Source organism: Elaeis guineensis, chromosome 1 (genome assembly GCF_000442705.2).
Source record: "Elaeis guineensis isolate ETL-2024a chromosome 1, EG11, whole genome shotgun sequence".
Taxonomy (NCBI): domain Eukaryota; kingdom Viridiplantae; phylum Streptophyta; class Magnoliopsida; order Arecales; family Arecaceae; genus Elaeis; species Elaeis guineensis.
In genome coordinates this window covers 15,332,112-15,355,066 of record NC_025993.2, presented here as the reverse complement: position 1 = coordinate 15,355,066, position 22,955 = coordinate 15,332,112, and the positions used below count along the sequence as shown (strand labels likewise).

The 22,955-nt window shown below is 35.4% G+C and overlaps 2 protein-coding genes across 3 annotated transcripts; both read right to left on the bottom strand.

Annotated features, from left to right (window-relative positions):
- Positions 1–13,345: 13,345 nt before the first annotated feature.
- Positions 13,346–14,070, bottom strand: LOC105038011 (protein BOLA2). The gene is made up of 3 exons (XM_010913675.4): positions 13,918–14,070; positions 13,793–13,815; positions 13,346–13,660 (listed from the first exon to the last, which is right to left on the bottom strand). Exons 1-3 carry the CDS (start codon positions 13,978–13,980, stop codon positions 13,492–13,494), a joined length of 255 nt encoding a protein of 84 aa, XP_010911977.1. The 5' UTR covers positions 13,981–14,070; the 3' UTR covers positions 13,346–13,491.
- Positions 14,071–17,001: 2,931 nt separating this feature from the next.
- Positions 17,002–22,412, bottom strand: LOC105038012 (sm-like protein LSM3B). Of its 2 annotated transcripts, none has more exons than XM_010913676.4 (3): positions 22,230–22,412; positions 19,511–19,606; positions 17,002–17,328 (listed from the first exon to the last, which is right to left on the bottom strand). In XM_010913676.4, exons 1-3 carry the CDS (start codon positions 22,344–22,346, stop codon positions 17,248–17,250), a joined length of 294 nt encoding a protein of 97 aa, XP_010911978.1. In that variant the 5' UTR covers positions 22,347–22,412; the 3' UTR covers positions 17,002–17,247. The 2 variants fall into 2 exon arrangements, with proteins under 2 accessions (XP_010911978.1, XP_073107030.1); XM_073250929.1 differs by lacking the exon at positions 17,002–17,328 and adding an exon at positions 17,348–18,176.
- Positions 22,413–22,955: the final 543 nt, after the last annotated feature.

The following is a 22,955-nucleotide window of genomic DNA, read 5'->3' as shown; positions in this document are numbered from 1 at the left end:
TTTTGGTGTCATAATCCCTAATTTGGTAGTGATCTCCTGTAGCAAAACTTTCAATGAAATTTTAATCAGACTCATGTCTGCAATTACAATTAATCATAAAATTAGGAATCTAATAAAATATTTTTACCTACAATCAAAATTTTCATACTCATATAAATTTAATGACAACAAAGTTAATTTCCTTATCATCAAATATTTTTCACAATAATGATTAGTTCAATCATAGCTCAAGTTACATAATCTATAAATGAAATATTCATTTATCTATAAATAATAATATAAATCTATATGTGTAGATAAAAGTCCATATGCAAATCAATAGAACAACTACTTTCTCTTTTTTATGCCAATAGAGATAAATTTTTCTTAAAAAAATTTCACACTGAATAAGAAATTGGTCATTACATTAATTGGCAGGATGAATAAATACAAACATAGATATACATTCATACGCACATATACATATACATTATTTATTTTGAATTTGAAAATATATTAAATTATTGAAAATAATTTTTTAGTGCATAACTTTAACAATGCTAGTCCCAAAAAAATATCTAATAATTTTTTTCAAAACATAATACCAAAAAACTTAGGAATTCACTCATAATTTTTCTATGCAGCCACCCACCTAAAAAAAAATCAATAAATCCTTATATAAATAATCTCATAATTTTTTTGTATATACTATTACATATAGAAATGTCTATGCTAGTTCTTACATAGAATAAACAACTAACCTTTTATGCATTCGACCCTAAATTTTTTTATGTGCCTAATCAATCCCAATCGTTGCCATGAGCCATGCGTCCTAATCATGATTGTTGGGTGAGAATCTCTATTTTAAAAATCCTAACTACCTCCCTTTTCCATTAGTTTCTCTCTCTCTCTCCATTTACTCTCTCTCTCTAACCCTATTCACTCCCCTCTCTCCCTAATCTCTCTTCACTCTGGCGGTCCTCTGATCCCTCTTCGCTTCCTTCATTCTTCGATTCCCTCTCCATTTATGTCCTTTTGCCTCTACCTATTTATCCCTAGATTGGGCAAACATCGGCAAAGGTCAGCACCAAATCTCCCTTCTTCTAGTTTTCCAAACCCTCTCTACTTTCTTGACTCTCTGATCCCTCTCCATCTATGTCCTTCCATCTCTATCTATCTAGTCCTAGATCTGGCGAAGATTGACACTAGATCCATATCTTCCTCTCACCTCCCGGATCTCCGTATCTATGATGAAACCATTCATCATCGGCAGCTACCATCCATAAAAAGTTGTCCCTCATCTTAGATCGGTAGGTTTCTTTTATCATTTTTTTTCTTGTTTTCTTCTTTCTTTCATCTGTTCCTTTCTAATTTTTTTTCTATTTCTTGTGTTCTTCCATCCATCCTCTAACCTCCTCCCCCCCATCTTCCGTCGGTGGCAGTAATCGAGCATCAATCCTACCTCCTTACTACTCACAAGTAAGATTTTCCACATTTTTTTATTTTTTTTTCTTTTTATCTATTTCCCTCTTCTCTTTAACTCTTTCAACATTCTCTGTATCTCCAATCCTAGACATGGACCCTAACCCTAATTTTATTCTAACCCTAACCCTAATATGATTCTAACTCTAACTCTTAACCCAATCCTAACCCAACCCTACGGCTAACTCTCCTTAGAATCCTAACCCTAATTCCATTCTAACCCTTACCCCAAATCAAACCCTAACCCTTAGCCCAACCTTACCCCTCACCTTGGAACCCTAACCCTAAACCTATCCCCAGTACTCACCCTAATCTAACCCCAATACTAATCCAACATAACCCTAATCCTACCACTAACTCAACCTCAACCCTAACTGAACAGCTTGATAGCCCAAAACCTAATAACCCATCCCTCCAACCCATTAACCCATTATCTGATTATCTAACAAGTTAACCCACCAACCTGACACCCAATACCAAAATCTGATAATTCATTATCTAAACATGATAGCCAGAACCCATTACCGGCTAGACCAAACCCAAGAATCAAACCCGTCTACCCATTTAAGAAAAATCCAAACTCATTAACTGTTAGATATGTGCCCTAGAAGCCAACTATTGGCTGACGTATATTATAATTTCATGACATAAATTTATACTTATAAATTTTATTCATTAATAAAAGGATAGTTTTTATTTTAATCATATTTTTATGTGTCCATGATTCATCCAAGGGAGTAACAAATGATAACATATATTCTCAAAGTATTGAGAATTTGGGACATATATTATTGATGGCTAATTTTTAAAAACTTTTGATCGAGGGATCATCACAGAGGACAGTGATCAATCTAATTAGATTGATGTATGGATCGATTTTTTTCTGGATAGATGAATCTCGAGTCTACAGTATGGAGATACTGGAGCGAGAGTGTAGGTAGTTGTTAGAAAATAACTTGCACTGAATGTGACCAGCATGACAAACTACTTGGATATCTACTCACTCGTCAGTGATTTACTCGATGCTGTAGCGGTGTCTGTGATCTTTTGATCTACGGTGCCTCAACTATTCGTAGTGAGGCTACTATAATTTTACTGTATATATACTTGATCTTCTAGCCATATAGATTCTTACGGTGTATGTTGGCTATAATAGGTTCGAGTTCACTGTTAGGAGTAGGATGCACCTAGAGAAAATCGATCGATCTTGATAGAAAAGGAAAAATCCTATGCGATTCGCAAGACTGAGTTCAGAAAATTTTCGACTGAAGCAAGTGTGAATATTGAAAAAGACTTTTCATAAAAATTCACGAATGAACTCTAGTTAAGCCAATCTCGCATATGACTGATGTTGGATTTGATGAGTTTTTCATAACTTCCGTCTAGTTGGAACTCACGATAGAAGGACTGAATTACACGATAGAAGGACTGAATAATACGATAATTACACCTAGAAGTTCAGTAATTTCATTCTGCTGGATTGTCACTACATACTGCTAGATATCACTGATAGATTGTGAGACTCATCGAGCATCATCTTGATGATTGATGATCCTTGATGGGTAAAGTTAGAATCGTTCCAACCTATTGAAAGAAGTTTCAATGATATTGTGATAGGAATCATGATTTATCTCACTATCAGACAGAATAGAACCTATGAGATCACACATAATAGAGATTTTTAACTGATCAGATAGTTGAATTACGATTATGAATCACAGTTAGATCTAATTATCAATGTGATTAATGATTAATCTTATACAAAAATTATAATAAAAAAATTTACTAAGAGTTGATGAGTTATAGGAGAAATAATTAGCAATTGGATTACAATTTGGCTCAATCTGATTGAGCAATGGGGTTAAGATCAAGTCTAATTAAATTGGATTCAATTTGGTTTGGTTTGAATTTGATTAGATCAAGCCTGATTGATTATGAGATAATCCAATTGTAAGGGAGATCAATTTCTGATTTGGATGCAACTAATTTTTTAATTGGATTAGGATATAATTGGATTTCTAGTTGGATTAGAATTTTTCGCTCTTTGGGTGCAACTAGTTTCTAATTAGTTAGAGATAAATTAATGCACCAAGAAGAGTCTTAGTTTGACTGGGACTCTCTTTCCCTTAGCATGCCCCATGAAGCCATGCCAAACATCTCACGTCTCCTTTGTTTTGCGTGAGAAATCTCATGCCCAACCCCTTTCTCCATGCCATATATGGATTAGGATCAGATTCTATTTGAATTTGAATCCTAATCTAATAAGGTTTGACCTTATCTCCCTGTTGGATAACAAAATAAAAGGAGGAGAGAAAGGGGGCATGTGATATGAGATAAGATCTGAATTTCATGGTAAAAATCTGAAAAGAGAGTGTGGGGTTTTTCCTTGGGGCATGAGGTTCTTGGGCGTGTTCCCATCTTGGCGTGTGGGATTTTAGGAAGAGAAAAAAAGATAAGAGAGAAAGGGTTTCTTCTCATCTTCATCTTCCTCCTCTTCTTCCTTTTATTTTTCTTCATCTCTGAGAGGGTCTAAGAGAAATGAAGAAGGAACTACTTCAACCATAGGAAGCGATCTCTATAAAGAAGCTAGCATCCCGGAGAGATCAAGAAGCCTCTGATTAGATCAAGGTCTCGTGTGGATACCTATAAAGGCTAAACGCTTGTGCGGCTTGAAGAATCCAGATATCCACGATCATCGACTGCGGTGTAGATCGATCCGCGATAAGGTATAGAGATCTGATCTCCTCTTTGATTATGCGATTAAAATCAAATTTCAGATGCATGATCCATGTTTCATATGATAGATCCTTTTAGGTGGTTTAGTAGATCAGATTTAAAGCATGCTTAGATTAAAAATATTTTAATCTATGTTTATTTTCACTGTTAAATAAAAATTTTAAAACTACATGCATGAAACCATCCGATTCCAATATTAACAAGGCCTATTAAAATATTAACACGAATCTATTTTCCTCCTTTTTTTTCTATTTTACATCCACAATCTTTCCTAAACAATCAGAAAAGTCTACTGCATCTAAAATAGCAATCTTCCAAATCCTTTCCTCAAATATGGTTGCCTTTGGGATTAGGAGACTACGATCTTGCAAGCAACAATCGCCCATAAACCTAATGAGAAAAAAAATAGACCAAAAATTTTCTAAACATCTTTGGCCAAGACCCTCCTAACACATCCTATCTTTCCTATACATTAAACAATCTTTTAATAGAAGTGGAGGGTTGTTGTATCTGCAGCAGCAAGCTTTCCAAAACTCCCCCAAATGATATTTTTATACTTCTAGATTGATGAGGGACTTTTCAAACACACCTTCCCTTGCGCTATAATCACCCTCTCAATGTAGTCTAACCCAAAAAAAAGGAGAGTGGAAAGCTACTGCATGCAGAACCAACCCTCCAAAACTTCTCTCAAATGATATTCTATATCTCAATAAATTGATGAGAGAAGAAAAATATTTCACATAAAAATCAGCATAGTAAAAGAAGAAAACAAAACCCTAGACCTACTCTCTTTCACTAGACTCCGAAAACCTCATTACTCCTTTAACTTTACTATTCCTCTAACCTACAAAACTTCTCTTAATATACTGGAGAGGGAGACTGACCGCGATATGACCGATCATTTCCCTCCCATCCATTTCTTCCTTTATTTTTCCTAATCACCTCTGAAACCTCTTTTTCTCCTTCCATTTTAAATCTTTTCATTCTTCGTCCTATTATTCCTACCAAACCTGAGCTTCTTTTCTCATTAGAATGGTCAATATTTTCCTCAATAAAGTGGTAAGGCAAACATTTTCCCCACCCACTCCCAAACCATATATCTGACACTATTTTTATCCACCTTTATCCTTACAGGTCCAAAACACATCCACAACATGCCAACTTAGTAAGCTAATGTGGATGGTACAGATGAGGTGGCATATCAAAATCAATATATGAACTTTCAACTATGATCCTATTGCTAGTTATGTCTGGAGACAGAGTATCTATAACTCTAAATATTTTACTTCGACTAATGCAACAAAACTATAAATCATTATAGCCTATTGACCCTCAGCAAACCTCGTTGTAACATAACCCTCAGCCATTGTATAGTGTATTTAGTGATGAAAGAGAAGTCACGAGTCCCATCTTTTTTCAGTGCATGTGTGGCTTTTTTAATTTGTTAAGACATGTCCCTTTGCTGAAATCAGTGGATTTCTAATATGGCGACACTTGTCTCTGTAAATAGGTGAACTCTCCTTTAATGTATAGGAAAGATAATAGATCACAAGTCATGCTCTTAAGATGTTACATATATGATAGCCAGTGTAACATACTGACCATACTTGGAATGAGTTTAGATTATTTTATCCTTTTCTTAGGATTTTCTTAGTTTTACACCAAATTATCATTTTCAGTAAGATTCAGTTAAAACCAAACTAGCTAGTTTCTAATTTCATTGAGCTTTGAGTTTGAGAACCATTAGCAGTTTGTGGAGAATGTTCAATCCATACATTACACAATAGATACTACATATGAATGTGAATGAGGGGAACTTGAACATCTATTTATAGATTGCACGTACTGGGTTTTTCTTCATTGTGTTGATGGGTAGGAATGGATGTAATCAAGCCAGCTTATCATTAAGCAGGTTTGATCTTAGAGGGCACACTTGCTTCACAAGTATACTCGTTATAAAGGTGCCAGCTAACCAGCTAATAAAATCTCGAGTTTAAATCATGTACTTTGGATCGAAAGTTTGCTTTCGGTAGGATCAGAGGGTTTAGGCATAATTACCTATAATCCTTGTTTATCATAAAAGAGACAGCTGAAAAACTAGCATTAATTCCAAACTTTGTTCACACAATTATTGCTTTGAACCAGCAGCAAATTTGATAACACTAGGTTTTGGTGAGATTTGTCACTGGTAATCTCATTCATTGCCATTTGAGGAAAGAATAATTTTATTCATTATTTATCTACTTGGTTTGGGTTGGTTCTATTTGGAGATTATGTTGAACCATGGATGATGGCACATATACTTGCTCCATCCATGACCCTCCAAGAGAAGGAAACAATAACTGAATAATTCCTCGATTTATGTTCATACCTATATTAGGTTGATGAAGGTTAGGTTAGTAGGATGAATGGTTCCCATCTTCATCGAAGGGAAGGATATTTTGTGGAGAGCTATCCCTTGTACGATAGAAGGATAGGCTGTTGCACATGATAAGTTTTCTTTTACTGTTTGATTGGAGTGATAAGTATACAAAATAAATGAGTGCATTGATTTTCACAATGATTAGATTTTATCACAATGACAAAATCTTTCAAGCTTTTACGTATATTTAAAGAGTGGCTGAGGATAACATAGTAATTAGAGGGATAACTTCCGTAGGATAGCTCTTCCGTCAAAATGGTAGAATAGAATTATCCCTTCTTTCTTTTCAGAATAGGCCTATTTTTGAATCCTTTTTGGGTGTTTGGCAAGATATTCCCTACTTGGAGGATATCCCTCGACTAATATCTTTTTGAGATAAAATGAGGGGAGTAAGAAGCTCCCGTCAATGATAATTTAAATTAATGGAGTATTTACAATAGATGGTAACAATGAAGATTTACTATAGCATACGTGCATGTTGGGAAGAGATTTTGTAGGGAAGGCTACGTAGAGTTTAACTACAGAATGGGAATGATGATTCTTCCAGATTTTGATTGAAAATAATTTTCTGATGAAACTCGTGATGTCATCAACCCGAGAAGAGAGGGTAACACTGCTGAGGTGTCTAAAAGTTCGAGTAGGCATCGTGTCGAGAATGATGCTGCCTAAGACTAAGGCATCAACATGCATCACCATCATGCCCTTTCTAGCATAAAACAAAAATCCTAAATATTTTCTATTACAATGTGTTGCTGCATAATCCCGACTCTAGTCGAAGCGGTTGGAGTCCACTGGAGGTCACCGACACGGCGAGATCTACAAAATAAGTCCTGATTAGAGTTGACACTAATGAAGACCCTCCAACAGTCAAGTCAGGAAACTGAAACAGAAAAGGAGTGCGAGACGATTAGTGGGCACGAGTATGCATATCTAGAGAATCCCTTTTTTACCTCTATTTATAGGAAGGCGAGAGCCATAGGAAGAAAAATGATGGGAGACCATGCTAGCCTCTCCGTCCGTACCACTCACAATGTCCAGATTCATGAAATACAAGGGTTACTGTGGTGTGTTATCCACCATGGGATTTGAGTGGTCTACTTAGGCGTGATCCAACTACTGATTCCTTCCGATTTGGACTTTGGTGACGGACGTCACCTTATCTGATGTGCAGTCAACCATTCTCAAGGGTGGCTTGATTTGATATGGCCTCACTCGATCTGCAACCAGCTATTGAAGTGGTATAACCCCATGTGGGGTGATATGACTTGATGTAACGGTATGGGGGTTGACTCTTCCAATCGTGGCTAGCAAGTGTTGAAGGGAATGTAGCCTGCGGTTAAAAATAGGGATCGATGGGGGATCCTTCAGTCGAAGATAATGTTTGGCTCAGGATCTTTCTTGGATCAGCATCCGATGTCTGAGTGTCATCCTGACACCAATAGCTAAGAAGCTATGGGCAGAGCTACAATGGGCAGCCAAAATTAAGCTTAGCAGCTGAAGCTAAAATCGGCGACTAAAGCAAAGGTTGGCGACCGAAGTCAGAATCGGCTGGATTTCCACCAACTGTTATGGGACTTTCATCCGAAAGGATCAATGAGAGAGTGAGGATCGATGGGATTCAAAATAAGGTCAATTGCTTCATTGTGTACTGAATGACTTCTTTTTGCGTGATTTTTTCCACACTTCTGGAATGACATATCTATCACTAGAATTAAATTCATTTACCTCCGATCGGCACTATGGTAGTAATCTTGAAAAGTAGAAATTGGATAGGTCCGAAGTGAGATCCTTATTGCCACGTATCTTTGGTACGAGCGATATAGCATCCCCCAACATAGTACATATTCATATATAGTGCAATATACCAATACAATATTGAAGAGCTCCTGCTTTTATCCCGGTGAAGTAAATTCTGTTGCACATAACTCTTTTATATATCTAGTTCCAAGTTTTAATAAATACACTCCCTTTTTAACTTTCTATTCTATTTTTTTCTTTTTTTTAGCAGATTTAAAGAAATGATTTCCGTTGAAGGTTGAGGTACATACAGAGCATCCCATGGCAGAGACTCAAGGATTATAAATGAAATTTCAAAGTCATTTGTATCATAATATATAAATTTATCGGGTCCAGAAGTATTACTACATATTGATTGTCACATCTAAATATCGACATTAGCTTGATATGATAAATATCGCCTTATCTTCTCATGGATCATCCAACCCCCTCAAAATATGTGCTTGTCACCTTCCAACATTAGTCAGCACTTCCCTGCATAATCTTCCAACACTGATGACTTAAATCACTATTACTTGTTGTTTAGCAGAAACTGATGCTGTTTCTTCAGTAATTTTGCTTGGAGCGTTCTGGTGATGAGAGGATGTCGAAAGTATCCGCAGGCTGCATCCTGGCAATGAGAACCAACTGCCGTTCTTTTATATGTTTAATGGCAATAAACATGTTGGAACTTGCAAGTATCCTGGTGCAAAAGGAGCTATTTCTCCGAAAGCTGGACCCGACTTGCATGATTTTTTAAAAACTCGTTTGATTCATGAAAAAAATAAATAAATAAATAAAAATCAATTTTTTATAAATAATTTTTTAAAAAAATATTTTTTCAAAATATGATTTGACATATTTGATAGACTATAAAAAAATGATTTATATCAGAATAATTTATATTTGTTAAACATCTATTTTTTAAAAAAAATTATATAAAATAACTATTATATCTTAATAAATATAAGATCTTTCCGTTCCTAAACTTTATATAAATAATTATATTATATTATATTAATATAAATATAACAATAGTATATTATAATATAATACTAGATCATAATAATTTATTATATTAACATAATACTAAATATATATAGTAATATTATATTAATATAATACTAATATTTTAATATAATAAATTTATTAATATATATATATTAAATATAATATCAAATATAATATTATATTAATATAATATTAATATATTAATATAAATATTATATTAATATTAATAAAAATATTTTGTAAAATTTTAATCATAAATTTTAAAAAAATATTTTTTTGAAAAAAAAATCATTAATTTCTATCCCTTAAAAAATCTCAAAATCTATCTCTCTAATGAATTTTCACTTCCCATAGAAAGAGCTTTTACCATTTTCTTTCTCTTAAAATTCTAATCAAATAAGAAGACTCCTCTCCACTTTTTAAAAATTATATTTTTTCCTCCTCTACTTCTCGTGAACCAAATGAGTCCTAAAGAACTAAAATGACAAATGCTTATAAGCTGTTGTCAAATGGCAACTCAGTGCATTTTTGACTGGTGCGTCTAAGGGCCACTGTATTACATGCCACTATTTGAGATTTATGTATGATCTGCTCCCGGAGCCAAGCATCAACCTCAAAGTTCAAAAATAGCTTGAAGCCATGCATGAATGGAATAAAGGTTTGCACAATGAGCAAACCTACATCCCAAGACTCAGGCACTTACACAACCACCAAAATGGGGGATCAGACACTAATAAAAAAAGGATACACCAATCTGCAGCACTACCTGTACAACCGCATCAGCCATCACAGAACCGAGCTAAACTGGAACAAGGCAGGGCCCATGTTATGGTTGTAGGATTACGAACATAATCTTGAGTGAGTCGGGAAATCTCAACCGAATGTTCAACATTGAAGAAACTTGAGGCACTGTTTGATTGCATAGAAAATGAAAATAGAAGGAAAAAGTAGATCAGCAGAATATTAAAAAAAAAAGTTTTAAGAATATGGGTAACTTCCTCACTCCTCTAGCATCAGCCGAAAAGTTTTCCATGCCTCTTTTTTTGTTTTCTTCATATAAATTATTCTTCATTTGCTTTTTCTAATTATTCTTTTGGAAACACAAACCAGGCCTAAAGGCTTCATGACTTTAGGAGTCAGCATCAAATCCACCATCCATTATGCCTATACCATCAATCCTCAACAAATCTTATAAGATGCCCAACTTGCCCAAGATGATGACTGTGAAGGACTCTGCATTGCCAATGACCAATAATGAAAAAAAGATTCTGCACTGTTCGGTTAATGGACTAATATTCTCAGTAATAATTGGTGTTTGTCTCACCCCAAAAAAAAAAATGTCATTTTGTTATAATCCAAAGTATACGATAGCTGTAACATATGAATCACCGAGTTTAGTACTCTGCACCATGCCCACATCACATAATAAGTTCAAGGAACCAAAACTTTACAGATGCACTGCAGAGATTTAGGTTTTTATTAGAGTTGGAAAGATTACCCAAATAAATTAGGCACTGTTCAACATAATCCTGCTTCTGCTGATCCTTAACCCTCCTGCATCTTCTACTACTGTATCCACCCCAAGGACCAGTAATAATTCATCTACTCTACCGAACCCATACAGTGACCGAGATTTAGCTGCTTTGTATAATTCCATGCTTCCGACGTGCCATTTCTCAGAATGACAGCTCAGTATCAATATTGATGATCAGCAGCGTCAATACACCAGATTACACCATATCTGTGAGCTTCCCACATGCAAAAGAAATTACCCAGGTTTCATAACCAAACATTTCAATATTAACTTGACCAGATTAGAGTCTCGATATTCGTATCCGATATGTTGCTATTCCCACATACTCATCTACACACATCATAACCTCACACCGCTAAAAATTCTAAGCATCTCAAAAAATACAAGATCCTTAGGTGAAGCCAACTGTTACTCATGAATCCCACGTAGAAACAGAATGTTGTTCAGTAAAAACATTAAGTGTTTAGAAACAACTGATTTAGCAGGATACTTGGGCCACTTGATCAATAAAAGTTGAAGCACTGGCATATGACGACTAAAATTTTCTTAATATATCAGGTGGGGTACCAGCGTACAAGATTTCAGCATACTAAAAACCCAGGGACTAGTGATACATTAAGCATGGTCACGATTACCATGTTATGACCAGTTTAGAAAAATGATATGTCTTGAGCAATATAAAGATTGATTAGAGGTAAATACGAGATTGGCTTCAAACATCAATGTCATCCTCCAAATCATTTGAAGCTCCAGCAGTATTAAAAATAATAGTCCAGCTCTTGCAACATCTAGTGTGGTTGAACTATGCTGCAAGTATCCAAGAATCCATTTCTTGTCAGCTCAAAAACAATAACATTCCTCAAATCAACTTCAATCACCTCACTGTGATGATGTACTTATGTCATGTGCTAGCTTTCATGTTTAACTCAGAGAACAATTTGGTGCATCGAGGCCCATAAGACCAAAGGCACATTACCATGATAATAATGTCTCAAATCACCCTGACTACACAAGCTGGCTAAGGCTCCTAGAGCAATGATGAACTTTGACTCTTAAAGTTCTAATCAATACGGTTTCCTTGCAATTTAATGCATACTAATGGAACTTGTCTGCCAGAAGACAGAAAAAATCACAAGATAATGTTCCGGATTGTTCCCATAACAACTCAACTGAATTTGATTTATCTATATGATTCTTCTATCTCTCCCACCTTGCATACCATGCAATTATGCCCAAGGACATCCATATACAACACATTGATGCCTTTCATTCAACACTTCCTGGAGTATGCTTCAAATGCAACTTCTTGTCAACTCGGCACAAATTAATAATATTGTTGGAGGAGCACTGCACATAACTACCAACAGTGCTGATGCTAAACAACCTTTGGAACCTCAGAATAAACAAGGAATGGTTCATCTATCACCAGACATCCTAGCTAAGACACACAACACAAACGTAAAGGCTTTTCCATTTGCCTTAATAATTGCTACTCCAAATTTTCTCTGTATTTTGAACTCGGCCACCCAAAAGACAAATAAAATTTCTTGGCAATAAAATGGAGGCACTTACCTATAGTTATCAAAGTCATGATGCCAAAAAAAGGAAAAGAAATCACCTTGAACATTATTGACAAGATTCAGAACTAGCACACCATCAAAATCAACATTAAGGTCAACCCACCAAACCAACATTATCTAAACAAACAAACTCATGCTTTTCTTAACTTAAAATCCACTTTTCGAACCATCCTCCACTCTGGATATGCCTCACCGATTTTAACAGTTATCAGCATTGTAGTGTGGTTACTCCTAAAATCCCTCTTGCATACAAGCGAAGCATGTTTTGCTTGTAGCTAGTTTAGCCATCATCTCTAGAAACAAGTCAAACCATTAACTGACCACATACTCCAAGCACATCCTAAGCCTCAACACTCCTTGCCTTCACAAGAATAAAAGCATGAAGCCCCGGCTTTTTGTTGTCATAAACAACACTGGCTTTCAATTACATCTGCTAGTAAACCTAGAACTGAAGAGCCTAAATCCTTATGCAAAAACCCACAAAATCTCAGTTTCAATTATAGTGTTGCGCTGTGTCCCTCCCAAACCCAAAAATTATGGACAGTTTAATCATATGTAGTTTCCTCATATAAGTAAGGATGGGGGTCAGCACAACGGTGATGTTGCTCGATTATAATCGGAGGTGCCACAAGTTCGATCCACAGAAACAGCCTCTCGCATACAGGGTTAAGGTTGCATACATCTGACCCTCCCCAGACTCCAAAGTGATGGGAGCCCTTTTAGTTTCCTCACATCATTAATAATTCGGTATCTCGTAAACAACTAATCCATATGAGGATCAAAAACAAGCCCATAACTCAAAAGCATTGATCACACGGTAAACACAATAACAATCCAGAATCTTGCATCCAGAAATTATATAAAAACATCTTGATATCCGCACAACCACGATAGGCAATTGTTTCAAGGAATGTATTATTGTGTGGAGAACACATAAGACTCACTAATAGATGGTGGTCGTAGTGGTGGCGCTACTGCGGGGGCTTCCACTGGGAAGGGGTGACGGCTTTCTTGATGGAGAGGGCGTGGATGTGTTTCATCTGCTCCGCCAGCGCACCGTTCACTAGGCGGTGCCTCTCCAGCAGCCTCTTCCCCTCGAACTGCTCCGATGCTATCTCGATCTCAAAGCTCGCCCCACATCTTTACATCGTCGAAATTACATTAAAAATATGCACAACAAAATCCAAAAAAAAAAAATCAGATAACTATTTTTTTTTTTTTCGAAAGAAACCGAGCGAAATTAAAAGAATGAGAAAGAAAGATGAGTGTTACCCTCCAGACGTATCGATCACTTCCTGTGAAAAAAAAATGAAAAATAGATAAAAGATAGCGTTAGGGTTATTTTGGATTCCTTTTTACGGGAAAGTAGAGAAGTGGTTTCCGGAAGGGCGGCTTACGAGATGAGAGGGCTTGAGAGCCGAAGTGAGCGTGGATTCGACGTCTTCTTTGGTCACCCCCATCTCTTCCTCCGCCGCTTGCTAGAAGGCGATGGTGTTGAGGTGAGCCTATGGACAGCGGAGGTGGCGTCTTTATGATTTGGGACAAAGTGTTTATTTATAATAAAAAGAAATAAAAGAATAACTAAAATGAACGGTCTTGATTGAATCTTTTTACATAGTAAGATCAGGGAATTGTTCGGTTGAGTTATTCTTTGGATATCCTCGGCTTTATCAACCATTCGTCATATATTCCTGACAGGTGTTTTTTTTCAAAAATATTCTCACATTTTAGAGTCCGGAATCTATGCTTCCAACTTTTCACTCCTCACTTTCGTTAAAGATTATCCATGATCAGTTGGAAACAGAGGAGAATCAAATGTAAGTCAAAATTCTCTTTAATTTCTAGCCATATAACTTTAAGCAAGTTTCTTTCGTGCATCCCGGAGATGGCAGTATTTTTCTGTAGTTTGAAGCAACAATATTTTAAGAATTGCTGTTCATGCAATTGTGGAGGTAAGTGATTCATTGTTTGACGTCCATTTTTTTTGTGAGTAAAATTTTTATCTGAAAATTTATATTTATTTAAATAAATATTTTTAAAATAATATTTAAATAAAAAAATAATTTTTTTATATTTTTTTATATATATATAAATTTTTTCAAACTATATTATTCATGTTCTTTTGTATTACTATTTTTCTGGATGAATTACTCAAATTTATCTATATTTTTCATAATATTTTTTATTTTTTTTAGATTTAAAAAATAGATAACTAAGTTATTGGACATTGAATAATGCAGGTATTAGAAATAAAAATAGATATCTTAGAAATAAAATTAAAAAAAAAATAATAGGAATACCTCTTCAATTTTAGTTCAGTTTTATTTACACCCCCTGACTTTAAAACGCGTCAAGCTAGTTTTTCAAATTTTTGAGATATTCTAATATAATCCTATCGTCTATGTCCACTTATGAATAATATCATTAATTTATAAAATGATCAAATTATCCTTATCCTCATCTTCTTCCTCCTCTCCAATTACTCCCACCACCTCGACCCCTTCCTTATTGATATTTCCTTCTTCTCTTCTTCTTCCACGTCATCTACTTTTTTTTCTCATTCTCCTCCTCCAAGCTCGCCCATGATCCCTCTTTTTCCCCCCTCTTTTTCTTCATCCATTTCTCCTTCGCCTTCTCTTCCTCCTTCTCCTCTTATGAGCCCTCTTTCTTTATGGTGACTCCCTCCACCTCCACCCACTTCATTGGCAAACCTCCTTCCCCCTCTTCCCCTTCCTTCTCTCCCACTTCTTCTCTTCCAAATTTGCCCATCTCTCCTTCCCATCTCCTCCTCCACCTCCATCCTTCCTTACCGACAACCCCTCTTTCTTCCTCCTCTTCTTTCTCCTTACCTACTTCTCCTTATTATCTTTCTCCTTCTCTAAGCCTATCCATGAATGCTCTACCTCCTTTCTCATTCTCTTCCTCCTAACCCCTTCTCCTTCTCCAATCCCACCTATGAGACATTTGATGAGTCCTCTTCCACACTAACCTCCGTGATCCCACCTCATTCCTTCATGGCAACTTCCTCTAGCTTTATCTCTTCCTTTCGAGTGATCCATCCAATATGAATAAAAGATATTTTCATCTATTAAAATAAAAAACTAACATTGTTAGTTGGTAAGTGATTTGTGAGATCATATTAAAATATTTTAAAAATTTAAAAGATTAATTTGATATATTTTTAAATCGAAGAATATACATAAAATTGGACTAAAATTGAAAGAATGTTTCTTTATTTTTTTTTAAATTAAATATCTACTTTACTAACTGATGAAAAAATAATTTAATATTTTTTAAATAGATAAATTTTTTTTTATTTTATAAGTAAATATCATTCATAAAAAAAAAAAAAACTTATTCTTCTTAAAAAATTTAAAAATATAAGTTGGCTAATAAAAATATTGATCAATATTTTTATGATATTTTTTTCATAAAAAAAAAATACCTTTATAAAATTTTTCATATGCAATGGCTATCATTAATCCACAGAAGGGTAATGGCACCTAGTTATCGCATTTTATTCCAATACTCATCAGAGCAGCCGAAGGTCCCCTCCATCCTCATTCAAGTTCCGTGAGAACTGATGAAGGAACACTCAAGCAATCATACGCATTCATTTCCGTCCAAGTAACAACAGGTGTTCATGTAATAAAAGGGATATATTTTATTCCCATAGTATTTATCAGAGAAGTCCAAGGCCGCCTCAATGTTCATCAGATCTCAAAGATGACCGATTAAAGAACCCTCAATCATGATATGCATTCCATTTGCTCCAGCCTAAGTAACAACAGGCATCTGATAAAAAGGAGACATATGCTACAATAAACCTCCATCAAACCATGACTAACATCATAAAGCACCGAGAGCAGCAAAAAGCAGCAGCACAAAGCTATGTCTCCCACTTAATACGAGCTTTCAGACAGCCAGATTTATTCAAGCACCAAACAAATTAATGGCGCTGCCCTCTCAAATAAGATACACAACATCGAAAAAAGCATTTCCCAGGAAACATCGATAAAGCATACCACAATTTCAGCTGGAATGGAAAATAGATAACTTCAATTGATATCAAGATGGACTCTGCTATTGCCCCTCCACGATGACAATTTATACTTCCCCAGAGACTAAAAATTGCAAGCCCAACATGTATAGCCAATTATAACTTTGTAATTGAGTCAAAAAGTCCAGCATCATGAGGATGCATGCAGTCACAAATTTTTGTTTTGTTTCCAACAAGAGCACCTAATCCAAACTATCCAATCATGATTTGTTGTACCACCCCATACTAGATGACATACTGATATTATAATATGATTTTATTGGTATGGGATCCGGTACTAAGACGGTGACTTTGCATCCAACAAATGGACTTTAACTGATTAAATACTTGAAAGTTCGACCACCAATATGACAAGTTCACATGTTTACAGAAATTGGATCCAGACAATTAAATTAGCCTGTCTATGATGAACCCAGAAACCTAATCATAAAGAGATCTAGATTGATTTCCACACAGCTTTGTTAAAACACTAATCAGATTACAATCTTTTGCACTCTGTAACATATTCTTGCATGGCATGAACATAAATAAAAAGACATTAAGTCAGCTACAACATAAGGGTTACTTTGGCTGCATTTGCAAGGAAGATGACAGTACATTGGAGTAGGTAAGAATCTATCCAATTCCATTTCAGCATTGGTAAGTGGCCAAATGCATCACCAGATTCTCATGCAGTTCTCAGAGGTGGAGAAACTAGTATTACTCCATCTCCTCTGACGAAAAGAAATGGAACAGTGCGTCTGGTAGTCTGGGAAAAAAGGTAAAAAAGAAGTCAGAAAATATAAGGATGATAGAAAATGTAAGGATGAAATGAAGACAGATCCACAGACAGCAATTCAAGAGTCAAACAAGTGTATCACCCAATTGTGCTAAATCTTAAGCTATCTCAAGCTTCAGCATAACAGGTTTCGAGTTGCTCGAAGCATCATCTTTATCTAGTCATGCAAATTTGTGTGCCAAAGGTGCTCTCTGTAGGATGGTTGCCACCATAGTTAAAGGTCGCCTCCAGCAACCTATCCATAGAATAAGACCTGCAATTTCACTGGCCCAACCAGTCTGAACAAATTTTGAAGGATTTCTTAATGAATATTGTTATAAGGAACAACCCACCATTCAAACCATTTGCTCCTCCATATGTCCCCCTATAACTATTTAAGAAAAAAAAATCCTAGCAGCAAGTCTCAGCCTCACCACCAACCACTATGCCAGCCACTTCCTCCCTGGTCCCATCCACCACAACTTAACCTATTCCCACAACTGCCTTCCCTCTGTCTCCTTTGTTTCCCTTCACCATCTTGACTTGCCCATTGCAGCAGCCCCTCCCAGCAAAGCAAGGCAGGCAGAGACAGGCATTACAACATGTGAGTGTGACACACACACAACACACATGCACACAGACAGAGACAGACAGACGGACACACATGCACACAAACACAGACACAAAGCAGGCAGGCAGGCATTACAACATGTGAGTGTGAGACACACACACATATGCACACACACAGATGGATGGACGGAGAGAGAGGGGAGGGGTCCTTACTTCTTGCTTGCTAAAAATTAGAATCAGGGGCGGGTACTGGTGCAGGTGCAGCAAAGCTAATAATTTACAAACACTTATGTTAGGAAGCAGTCAAATTTTCAAGGGAGTTTCAAAGCATATATCTTATCCTAGCTGGAAGCTTCCAAGTTTATATTCTTTATAATTTTCTTTTCTTATCAAGCAACAATATATCATCCACAAATAACATGTACCATAGGTTTTCTCATATATATCAGTAGGTAGTTCATTGAATCTAACTCTAAATATATAGGGTTTAAATAAAAAGCCCTTGTGGAAGGCCTGTTATAATTGATAACTCCCTAGCCTCTCCTTCTATTATTTGCATAATTAAATTGCCAGAGCTATTTTTGTTGATAGTGACATAGCCTACAAACCCACCTGATAAGCCTTCCTTTTTATTATCATCCATCAAATAAGCTTCAATATATTATCAAGTCAGTTCTTCCTATTCATTCTAATATTTTCTGATTGACTGCCTAAGCAAGAAAAAAGGCCCCAGTGGTTGGTCATCCTTGCATGAGTCTTAATTAGTTTAATGTAATTCTCATTTATTATTTCAATCTATGGTCCATTACCGATTCTCATAATTATTTTGATGACTCATATGTTTTGATTGTTAATATGCAATCTGATAGTGCAATCAAATATATCTAGTTATTCCATATATCACAACCATCAAACCTTGTTTCAACTACTTCAGTCAGCTACAATTATATCTGATTTATCATTACAATGTCCATAAGATTATCATTTTTCAGTTAGCATGTCTTAGGGAATAAAATCTTGTGAAATGAATTTGCTACAAGCAGACCCGCTTTCATTGTGCTTCATGTATAGCATATACAACATGTAGAATAAAAATTTGAAAGAGATCTTTGGCAAATTATGAAAAAGAATTAATTCTTCAAATCAACTAGATAATCCAAGCTATGCCAAACAAATAGGAACTCAAAGAGCTAATGGTTCGAAGGAGCCTTGGTACACTCTTTTCAAATGCTCACAAGCTTTTAAATGAGAATACCTAGAATCCTCACCTGCACTGAGAGTTTAATGCACCAACACACTTGACTTGGCAAAGGTTGGACCATCTTTTAGGAAATTGTATATATCTAAAACTAATCAATAGTAAATATCTTTCTAAAAGTATTTCATCTAGCAACTTTTACAGGGATTCTTCATCTGAAAATAAATGCTATGTCTTGAAGCATCTATAGAACAAGAATATGTTCATAAAGTTAAGAATGATAATCGCTACTATCACAATGACCCTAATATTAGTGATGATTTGACAGATATGATAATAGTCAGCTTCATAATTTTCAATAAAGCAAAAAATGGGGGAGAAACTTTCATAGTAGAAATCACTTACCCGAACAATCTCTTCGTAAGTTTCATCATCAATTTCAACAGTAGTGATTACCTCTTCCACATCTCCAAGTATCATATTTAGATGCTGATCATAAGCCTGAAATAAAAAGGAAAAAGTTACTTCTGTATAAAAGAAGAAAACTTAAGGCCTGCATTCTGCAGACCATAATACCATCCACTGAAAGAGTTGCATTGGCCCCCAAGACAGGACAGTCCAGGTGTTCATCATGCTTGAGTATGGTTAACGTGATTGATTATAAAATATCACTGTGTGTTGACAAGAATGAGCTTCCCATTGGCTTTTTTAAAATACTAACTGATATACTATATTTTATTTTTTAAATTTAAGTATTTTCCTACATTTCTGATTATATTTATTAATTTTTGAACTTTTAGATCTGCTTGAATTGTGAGTGCTCATCTAGCAACTAGGCAGCCCCCTGCTACCCTTCCACCGACTGCTGCCTTTTTAAATATTACCAAAAACCATATATAAAGTCAGGAAAAGGTAGAAAATTAGATACAAAGAAAAATGCGACAGGAACTTTGTTCCATATATCATCCAAATAATAAAAGCCAAAAGCACAAACATTCGAATAACCTTCTCCAAAATGTTTTCGTGGATTAAGAACGCACATCCACAAGTAAGCTTGGAGCAACCAATATTAAAACATGCAAGTAGGATAATAAAGCCAAATAAAAAAGGTCAAGTGAATATCAACACAAGAAAATTCTGAGGATTTTGCTTTGAAAATCTCAGACACTAAAATAAGAAAGAAGCAGCCAGACTTCAAATTGCTGACATCCAGCACATCAGTTTCAAATCAAGTTAAAAAAGTCACTTTTGTTGCCCAAGTATAATGTCCTTTCCCCACTTTCTACCATGGTATTAAAACATTATTTCTTATACGAGTAAGGGCTATTAGCTGGTGCCTTTTTCTTAATGCAAGCGAACTAAATAGCATTTTCTGTATTTACAGCAGAACAGGGTATTTTTTGCATATGTTCAGTACCCAGCATCTGGGTTTTAACATCAAGATTAAAAGGCAAAAAAGGAATAACAGGTCATCTAAGCAATGTACCATTATGTTCAAGTATGACTAATGATACTCAGAAATATTGCTCTAAAACTTCAATCATATGAATATCAGATTCCACGTAACTTATGACATTTCAAATTCATGAATGGAAAGCACTATTTATTTAAACAGTATTCTGGCTACACTTTTTCCAAAGTCTGCTTGATTGGAAAGCAAAGAACATTGCTATAGAAGTGAATGGAACTATAGAAAGGTCTGCAACCCATCCCTTTCATCCAAATGGGTAACTCTAATGTCATCATAGGAAGCAGATAACACCATACTTAGGAAACAATAGCTTGAATATCCACAGAAGCCTTAAAACTATTAGACATCAAACTAACAAAATTTTCTGAGCTTATTTCCAACCAAGCTTAATATGACAACCTTGAGATTGTAAAGAGTGCTTTAGTTTAGCAAGAGCTCCTCAGCTTCAGATTGCTCGTATGAAACAGTTTAATAACTAGTGTATTTTAGTGTCCTATTTAAGGATTTAACATGTAGAAAGCCAATTAGCTTCTTTAGCTTGGCAGAGGAAGCCTTGAAGCCATGAGAATAAAAAAATCTGATTGTTTTAGACTTTAAATGCATTATTTAAGAAGCTTGAAAGACCTCTATTGGGAAATGTATCATTAAATTAAATATCCACAGATAGCAGTCCTATCTCCTCCATCCTGTGTTACTGCAACACTGTCATCCAGCTTCAAGAATTGATGTCAAATACATATCAAAGTCCATTACACTTTGGGCAACTGAATACTTAATTCTGTTGATACACAGTTTCTATGGATGGCAGAGAGTTGGGGTTTTCCAACAATTAGTTCAACTCACCACATGACTTCAGAAGTACAGTTTCATTTTTTTAAAAAGGATTATCCAATGATTTAGGTATTAAAATGACTAGCAATTTGTCATTTTTCTTATGTCCTTAAGCTAACCTCGGAAATTCGGAAGATGTTAACATATTCACACAATACATATTAAAAAATAAAGTTATATAATTATTTGCCAAAACTATTTTTTCCTGTCTTTCCTTTTCTTCTTTTTCGTATTGCCAAGTCAGAAGCTTTGATAGGTATCCTATCCAATTCATGTGTTTGTGTCCATGCAGCATGGTCTCCACCTCTCCTTCATAATTTTTTGTTTTATTTAACCTTCTTCCTTTCTTTTTTCCTTTTTCAACATAAAATAAGAATTTCCGTTATAACTTTCACAAGTTCGAGATCCCAAGTAATAACTTCTGTGTCTAGTTCTACCAAAATTCCACTGTGTCCGAAATACAAGTTATATAAATCTAATCCAGCCAAACCCTAATTATATACACATGATACCAAATAATTCAACTAGTAGGTTCAAAACATAAAACACCCTTTTCTACACACAATCATCAAATAAAAGAACGAAACAAGAATAAAGTACGGTCTTTTATGGCTTCCAGCGCCAAGACGGAAGGATTCATCCACCGATACGAAGCCCTAATTAGTTACAAAAACAATCATCCGGAAATGGCACAGATTACCAATAAAATCATGCTAAAATTCGATCAAACATACACAAGAACCACCTTTTTCAGTGCCCAAAGGATAGAACAGTGAAATTAAGTTGGGGAAGAAGAAAAAAGAAGGATGATGGAGGGATTACGTGGAGTTTTCCTCGGAGCTCTCGGTCGGAGCGGAGCTTCACATAGATGCGCTCGTCGAGGCTAAGCCTTATGAGATCAAGAGGCTCCCTCACCGTGCTCTCCTCTTCGCTCGCCATCTTCCCCCTTCCCTTCTCTCGCGCTCGCTGCCAAAACCCTTCCCCTCCCCTCCTTTCCCCTGCTAACTATTTAACCTGGGAAAGCTAGCCCAGCCCACAGAAGTTTCAATTCATTGGGCCAGATGATGTTAGGGTTTGGAGCGTTAGATGGGCTTCAACGGTCCATTGGATCTTCCAGGAAGAAAATTCTTTGTGGCAAGCGGTGCGGAAAATCTAACGTGAAATGCATCATCCTATTCATTTGATCCACATAGTCATTATTTTCTAATAAATTTTTATAAATTAATTTTTTTATTTAAAAATTTTATATAATCAAAATATTTTAATTTTTTAATAAAATTATGACATTCTATATTCATATTATGATATCCTGGATCCAGAAAATCATAATTTTTATCTACGGGATGTCATAATATGCACAGAATATCATAATTTTTTTCAAAAAATAAAAATATTTTTATCATTTAAAATTTTTAAATAAAAGAATAAAGCTGCAGATATTAAATGCGCATTGAAAAATGGTTGGACAAAAATATTTTTTCTATATTATGGCATCGTGGGCCATATTATGACATTCTGGATTATAATACACCACATAATGTCATAATT